Genomic DNA, 8,042 nt, shown 5'->3' with positions numbered 1-8,042 from the left:
GCACCACTTGGGATACAAGAACGTGGTCATTGTGGGTTGCCAGGAAGCAGTGGGATGCTTCTGAGGCCTGTACACTGTTCATGTCCTCTGGGCTCACATTCCTGGAAGGCAGCGTGGGGTAGGGTGCATGGGGACTGGTGGCCTATGCTTCCAGCCAGGTTACCTGTGCCAGGTAGGGATGCTGAGTTCCACAGGCAGAGGAGGCCTTTGGGAACAGCGAGGAAAAGCCTCGGGATGGATTCCCACCATGTCTGTAGTTGGGGTCAGAGGGCTGGGGTGGGATTGGCAGGTGGTCTTTGCTGTGTGGACAGTCTGCAGGGGCACAGAGGTGTCAGTGGCTCTGCATGTGGGTCACAAGTTTCCCTTTGTTGAGTAGGGCAGTCTGGCATGAAAACCATGGATTTAGAGAAGGGAGGTGGACTGGCATGCATAGCTATCTTAGAGATGTTGGGGGCTGGTCCTTGCTGTGTGTGCAGTCAGGTGCCAGTGGAATGAAGAGGTGAGCAGAGGTGGAACCCACTCTTTGTCCCACTTTGGAGCACTGGGCCATGGCTTTTGTAACTGCAAGCATCAAGACCCCTAAGCTCACCACAGTGCCCCTGGCCAATCACCAGTTTTGTCTGTGACTGGCTCCCTCTCCCTGGTCAATCCCCAAGCTGCTGTCCCTGCCCCCCATCCCCATTGGCCAATCGCTTATTGCTGACCCTGCCTCTCACCCTGGCCAATCATTAGGTAATTATTGTAGCCCTTCTCTTACTGGCCAAACAACAGACGACTCTCAACTGTTATATCATCCTGTTAACTCATCTGTTATCTCGCTTCTGTGGCCAATCACCAGGCAGCATGGTAGTCCAATCACCAGGCAACATTCATCTCTGGCCTCCTGTCCTTGTCCACCAGTGGCCTCTTGGACTCAGAAGCTGTTGCACAGTGTCCTTGCTGGTTCTTTCTGGGGACAGAGACTGGCTCCTCTCCCATTTAGCCCAACCTTCCTTTCCTAGGTGAGATATGAGAATTGGGGGAGGTGACCTGCTACTCACAGGACCCGGGATCTGAGAACCATTATTGGCCCACCCCTCAGGAAGCTCTGGCAGGGTTTGCCTGCTGATCCAGAAGGAGCCTCGATCCATCAGCTATTCCACCTGAGAGCCAGTTCTGAGTAAAGAGCCCCGGGGTGGGCTACAAGATGTGAGTGAGGACTCCAGGAAGAGGAACTCTCCTAATGCCTCAGCGGGAGACTGAAATCGGACAGCTTAGATAGGAGAAACGTGAGAGGGAAATTGCATCTTGGCCACTGGCACTTACATGGGGAGGTGTGGTCGACACTCTCCACTGCTTGTGGGCACAAAGGAACAACAAAGTTGAAGGAAGCGCATGGGACCAGAGAACAAGGAGTGTTTGGGGCAAGTGGAGATGCTACTGGGTCCTGGTGCAAGGGAAGGAATGCTATCCACAGTCTGATATGCATTCAGGCTTCCCTAGGTTTCCCAGAGAGAACTAGTCTTTGCTCAGGTGGAGTCCATCATTTTTTCTTTTGACTGGCTCCAGATGGTGTTCCTTGTGCTTGAATGCTCTTGGTATGGCATGGCAAGAGAGACGTGAGCTCTCAAAGGAGAGCACTACTTAATGACCTGGGAGAAGGAGATGACAGTTCCTGTAACATGGGAAGCAGGTGAAGAAAATCATATCAATTCCAAAACGAGGTAGAAACAGGAAGGGCCAAGCTGCATCTCATTCAAAGCTGCAGTTTTTCTGTTGCGTACGGAGGGTGGCGGTGGTGGTGGTGGTGGTGGTGGTGGTGGTGGTGGTGGTGTGTGTGTGTGTGTGTTGACAAAATATTCAACCCACCTTCCAGAGCAAAAGTCCCTTCAGTGTTTAACAGGAAGATCAGATGGAAAGTGCGACCAGTTTTCCATTTCAATGGATTCCCAGTGCCAGCCTGCTCTGAACCCAGCAAGCCAAAGTACCAAGCAAGCAAGCAACCAGCGATTCAACAGAAAATGGTACCCGCAGACCCAAATTCCCCACCCATGTCCTCTTGCCCTGCAGGGCTCTGAAAATTCATCAGGTGTACAGTAGGGAGACCAGAGGAACCCAGTAGAAATAGGTGATGAAGGGGCTCATTCTCTGAGGCATTGAAGGCACTCCATAGCATTTCCTAATGGTAGAGATGAGTGTGTCTGTGTGTCAGAGGGTCATTTTGGAAGCGCATGTGTTTTGGGCCCAGAGAAACCAGTGCCTTAAGGTCAAGGAAACAGCGGCTCCTGGAAACCACAGGATTCATCATGGACCAGGTAGTTGGTGGCTCTCCGATCTCCATTTTGGCTGGGCTTGTCCGAGTCGTAGCTTGCAGCAGGAGGAGAAGCATGGGCAGGGGTCCTCCATAGAGGGTACCCTAGATCTTTTCTAGAGGCAGGTTCCTAAAGACAGAGCCTTTCAGAAAACATGTGTCCCTAAGATGGTCCAAGTGCTGAGTCCTGACTGGAGCTGATCAGGGCAGATGGCCATTCACATGGCTCTGTGTTGCTTTCACAGACTTTGCTGTCCCTACACTGTGGGTGGTGGCAAGGCAGTGCCTGAGGTTGAATCTCACCAAGACTAGGAACAGCCATCAAGCCCCAGGAGGATGTCCTGTGGAAACAGATGTCATGTTAGTGGTCCCTCATTCTCAGGCCAGGGTGATCTGTGTGTGAGAAAATAACTCTGAGGTATCCAAGGGGAGGAAAAATTGGGCGAGGATGTCTTCCCAGATCAAAGCCCCTGGGGTCTTGGCCTCCAAGGCCAGGAGACGCAGCCCGCTAGCTGGAAGACACGCTCCACATTCCACGTGGACACACTCTGGCAGGCAACTTCCCAGAGTGGTGGCTCCGTGTTGCACACAGGCCAGGACCCTAGGAGCTCACCAATATGGATGGCACAGTCCACCCATTGATGGGACAGGCTCCAGGGCTCAAGTCCGGATTTCAGGATCCTCTGGCGTAGATGGCCGTGGTTTATAGGTCTACAAGCTCAGCTCCTGGAGACGCGACCTTCTGACTCGGCAGCAAGAAAAGGCACGTGGAGGTGTCCTTCGACCTCTCCTCCTGGCTTGGTTTTGCTGCCAGGGCCAGGGTGCCCCAGGCCGCAGAGGCAAGGGTGACGGCAGGGAGCAGGTCGTGTGTGTGTCCTGATCGTGCTTTGGATCAGCCAGGCTGCCGGGGAGGGTGTCCAGTGCCCGGTGCCCACGGCGCCTTCAGAGGCCTTGTGGAGCTCGGTGAGCATGGGAAAGGCAGTGGGGCCCCGCCCTCAGGGCAGAGAGGACAGCCTTCTTCTGTCTTTCCAAGCGACGGGCGCTCCTTTGGGCCTCCTGGATCTTGCTCGGGAGCATAAGCAGTGCTGCGTGCTCCTCCTTCTCGCTGTCCCACTAGGACCGCCTCTCAGGCAAAGAGGTCTGAAGGCGTTGGAGGGTGGGGAGGACGAGGCCTCCCTGCTCCTACGACTGAGGCCATGTGGAATCGTGCAACATGGCCAGCAGGGCCTGAAAGTCGTCCTCGCTGAGGGGTGCTTCCGGGGGTCCCGGAGGCTCCTCTTGCCGCAGACACCCACTCAGGGTAGGGTGTCTGTCTTCCTCCATGTCTGCGGCTGAGAAAAGCTCCTCGAAAAAACTTGAGGCTTCTGCAGAAGGCTGTTGCTGTGAGTAAGGTGCAGCAGACAGCCCTGCAGTAGGGTGTGCCTGCTGCAGCCAGCCGGGGGTCTCAGTGTGTGCAGGCTGCAGAGCTGCCCAATCCGGAGCCTGTCCTGTGCCCACGAAAAGCCAGGACCCCTGGGCCCAGCATTGCGCAGCGCGGTCGCGACCCGAGGGCCCCGCCTCGTGCCAGCCTTGGCAAGGATTGGCAGCTGGAGCCTGGGGGTAGTCTTGGAAGGGCAAGGGTGCCATGCCAGGGTCCTCAGGCTCCTGCTGGCATTGCTCTTGCCATGGGGTGCAAAGAGGAGCGGGAAGAGGTGACAGGTACCCTCCTACCATCGGTCCTATCAAGGAATGGCTCCTCAGGCCTTCAGGAGCGGGAAAGTGGTTTCCTCCTTGGCTACCTTGGGTGGGTGGGACCATCATGGCCTCCAGGGCCGCGCTCCCAGGGCCCCCACAGGAACCCAGAGGGGCAAAGCCCATGGCGGGAACAGGAGGTGTCCCCGCAGCAAAGGCCTGCGTGCTTCCCGGAGGATTGGACGGATTCAGATGCTGAGAGCTTCTGGGGACACAGGCCAGGGGACCCGGGTCCCCCAAGGACAGTCTGGTGAGGACTGGGTTCGGGGTTTGCCACCCAGGCATTCGCGGGGCCACTTCTGCTCTGGTCTGGGTGCCGAGCCCTTCTGTTCTGAAACCAGACCTGGGACAGAGAAGAGAGGTCGTGGGCATGAGAAGAAGGGAACGATGCCAGCTCTGCTTCCCCTCTCCCCCCCCCGGGATCCCTCGGGGACAAAGCCAGGACTGTTGGTCTGAACCGCAGGGGAATCCTGTCCATACCTTTCAGCTGGCCCTTGCAAATTAGGTGAACGCCCAGGGCAACCTGGACACCAGGCCAGGTGGGGATTCCCCCTTTCCCTGCTGGAATGGCAGGCAATCAGCTCCACTGCTCCGCCTGCTGTTCAGGCCCCGCCCTGCCCTCTCCTGGCTTGCCCACTGCAGCTGTCTGAACCATTTCGGGTGGCAGACCTGGGACAGGACTTAGCCGACTGCCTGCCCCTCCCTCCCCAGGCTACCCCAAGTCCTCGGGGAGGCCTCAGGACACCTTCACTCCCACCTCCAATCCCCACCCCGTCTGGCTGTCAGTGATCTCAGGGTCACACCACCTCCTCTGACTCGGAGGCCTTCGACCTCGGATGCCTCCTGGCCTCTCATCCACCTGGGAGGCCTACAGGCACATCAACAACACCTGCGTTTGGATTTGGCTCTCTCTCCCCTGGTGGCTGGAGGAGAAGAGGTGCTCTCAGGAATGAGCACTTCGATTTTCCCCTCTCTCTGGGGACAACCCCTGTCAGAGTCCACGCCCATGCATGCCAACTTGAAGCAGGGTTGTTCCAGAAACCACTCTCTGTGGAGCTCATGGAGAACAAGAACAATCCTCCTCACCCGGGGCCTACGGGACCTCTCGCCCACCTGGCCAATAACCCTAGTGCCAGTAATCCTAGATGATAAGGTGATCCAGAGAAGGTGTGGTTTGCGGGCAGTATCCATTCTCGCCCCAGGGTCCGGAGGGCCAGGACACCGACAAGCAGGTTGCCACGCACAGGACAGTCAAAGCGTTCACACTCAGCAAATCCCAGGGACCACAGGGACAGCGTTGCTAAGCTGGACGAGCACTGACAGGCTGTGTGATTTCGAGAGAGGTGGCAATTTTCCGTTTCCCTCCATTTGCCCGCTCACTGTTTCTACACGCGTGAGCGCTCCCACCCGGCCCCTGCCTTGTTCCCTGTTTTCTGGGCAAATTCGTTGTGCAGCGTTCTCTCACTTGCCAGCTCAACACTTCCCCCCATCGCCTGGGCACTGATCCCGTGGATACCCCCAGGGTCTCAGGCGCCGCTATCCCTCCCACTTTGAACAACTCGGGGGCCATGCTCGGACAATGTACCTGAATGCGGGGTTCCGGAAGGCCTGTTAGTCGGGCCAGGTGTTCCCTGGTAGCAATGCTGGGAAACCGGTTCTTCTCAAAGGCTTGAAGGAGGACACTGGTTTGGGATGGAGAAATGGATGTCCGTTTTCTCCTGCCTTCCTTTGCGACACGTTCTAGAAAGAGAACAGAGTCAGAAAGAAGGGCTTTGAAAGCAATGGCACATCCAGCGTGGAAAGAGAAATTGGTGTCCGTGTGTATACGTGAGTGTGTGCGTGTGCGTCCATGTGTGTGTGTGTGTTCACGTGCTTCTCCACCTTCGTCATAGCCTCTCCTTCCCTGAGTCCACTGAGGTCAGCCTGGGCCCAGCCACACAAGCCGGCGCTTGCATCGCAAGCCTGAGGCGACCCAAGAAGAGGACTCTGTCCTTCCCCACAGTCTCAGGACAAGGCGATTCAAAGCCTCTCTGGCCAAGCATCAACCCACCCGCCCAACAGGTGGTGCGCGCACGGTGTCCATCTCTGAGAAGAGAAAGGCGGCTGGAACCGGATAGCATGGGTCCCTGTCCTAAGCCCTCTTGCCAAACACTTGGCAAGCACACGCACACCCGTTTCTGTGTCAAGGAGAAGCCCAAGAAGAGACCCGTGGGCTCTGCTGGGGAGTCACCTCGAGTCCAAGCTGGAGGCTGTTGGTGTCTGTGTGGTGGCCCTTCCCCTTGGGAGTTTCCAGACCCCGATCGGCTCTGCCTTAGCTGTCTGGTGCGCTGGTTCTGGAACCACACCTAAGCGGGAAAAGAAGAAAACGATGGTCGGGCAACACTGGTGGACATGACATATACATAGATATGTCTTTCCATGAGGATTGTGCTGGTTTGTTTGTTTCTTGCCTCATAGCTAGGGTCTCAGAGTGTTTTGTGTGGGACATGCGATAGCTCTGGACAAATGATCTCTAGGGAGAGTCAGCCGGGATGTGTTGACCTGTTGGGATGTCCCAGGCCTTGCGCTCCAATGGTGCCTGTGTTGCACGAATGAACGACTTGGAATGACTTCAAAGGGCATGGGCTCCCGGGGGATGCACGTGCGGGGGGCCAAAGCTTCTGAGCTCTCCAGCTGAGCTCAGAGATTGACATGCAGTGGCTTCGGCCGGCCCGTGTCTACACCTTGTACCCCAGGGAGAATGAAAGGGAAGCTCAAGCCTACCTGAATCCTGGATTCTGGAATGTGTAGCTCTCGGGCCAGTCGTTCTCTGGTAGCGATGCCAGGGTACAGGTTGTGTTGGAACCACGCGTGCAGAGCCCCTTTCTGCGCCGGCGTCAAAACAAGCCGCCTCCGTCGGGATCCTGGTGGGAGTGGGCCTGCTGAGGGAAAATGGCCACCGCCTTAGGAAGGCTTTCGTAAGAATGCAAACCGGCGGTGCGGTCTGAGGTCTTCCCTTTCTGCCATGTCCACACCTTCCCAGGCCGGGCGTTCCTGTCCCTTTTGCCACTCACGGATCCCCCTAAGGGACTGCTCAATAGGACACAGGCAGTCCGCCGTCTGCCTATGGGAACGGGTGAGAGTCAAGGATCTCGGGAAATACCAACCGCTCTCAAGCCGTGGGATGGCGTGCCAAGGGATTGAGGAGACCCGCGGTGGGGGAGAGCAGGGGAAAGCACCTCAGGAGAAGCAAAGAGGGTCACACTGCTACTGAGAGTCCTCAGGGAAAAAGCCGACCACACATCCCGAATGCCGCTCCATTGAGGGGAAAGTTCTATTCTGGGAAACGACCCCTAAAAGGGCTGCTGAATCTGGACCCGTACTCTGCCACCAGAGATGGAGCTTGCCTATGTGCCAAGAGGGCCCGTCGGTGGGAATCATGGCCACCAGCCTCAGTAATCATTCTGACGGCAGCCACGTGCCAACTTCTCTCAATCCCCTTCCCCCAGTCCTCCGTGGATCACAGCCCTCCAGCATGTCTCCCCGCCATCGGGGTGGTCCCTTCTCCTTTCCTGAACCCTGGAAAGTTATTAGGGCCTTTTGGCTATCCAACCAGGGAACAGGGCATCTGATGGAAACTTACTGTTGGGGGAGCCGGTGGGAGCCATGCCGATGGAGTCACTTAGGTTCCAGAGCGCTGGCCGGGCGACTGGGCAGGATCCGGCCGCGCGGGACTTATCAATGCCTCGGATGGCCCACCCCAGTCATTTTGACAGCTTCCTGTGCTAGCGCTGCCTTCAGTGGCTCACGCCATTGGCACAAAAAGTCTGCAGGAAGACATCGGCAACACTTGAGCCAAGAGCTGAACCTTGGGCAGATGGACGTGCCCCGGCCCCTGTCCTCTGGATGCAATGTGCCTTTCCCACTCCCACAAGTTTCTCTCCAGGATTACAGCCCTGACATCGCAATGTGCTTGGGAGAGTCTGGCGACTGTGTCTAGGACCGGACCCGGGGAAGGCTCTTCCACGATTGCTTCGGATAT

At 57.0% G+C, this 8,042-nt stretch overlaps 1 protein-coding gene across 1 annotated transcript; it reads right to left on the bottom strand.

Moving 5' to 3' along the window:
* Nucleotides 1-3,472: 3,472 nt before the first annotated feature.
* LOC123796504 (double homeobox protein 4-like protein 4) lies at nucleotides 3,473-7,668 on the bottom strand. The gene is made up of 6 exons (XM_087862481.1): nucleotides 7,644-7,668; nucleotides 6,785-6,939; nucleotides 6,072-6,366; nucleotides 5,607-5,761; nucleotides 4,181-4,364; nucleotides 3,473-3,948 (listed from the first exon to the last, which is right to left on the bottom strand). Exons 1-6 carry the CDS (start codon nucleotides 7,666-7,668, stop codon nucleotides 3,473-3,475), a joined length of 1,290 nt encoding a protein of 429 aa, XP_087718607.1.
* Between the last annotated feature and the right edge of the window lie 374 nt (nucleotides 7,669-8,042).

The sequence above is a fragment of the Ursus americanus genome, chromosome 5 (genome assembly GCF_024610735.1).
Source record: "Ursus americanus isolate L20-20 chromosome 5, mUrsAme1.1.p, whole genome shotgun sequence".
Lineage (NCBI taxonomy): Eukaryota > Metazoa > Chordata > Mammalia > Carnivora > Ursidae > Ursus > Ursus americanus.
The sequence above is the reverse complement of the archived record's forward strand: the minus strand, read 5'-3'. Positions and strand labels throughout refer to the sequence as shown.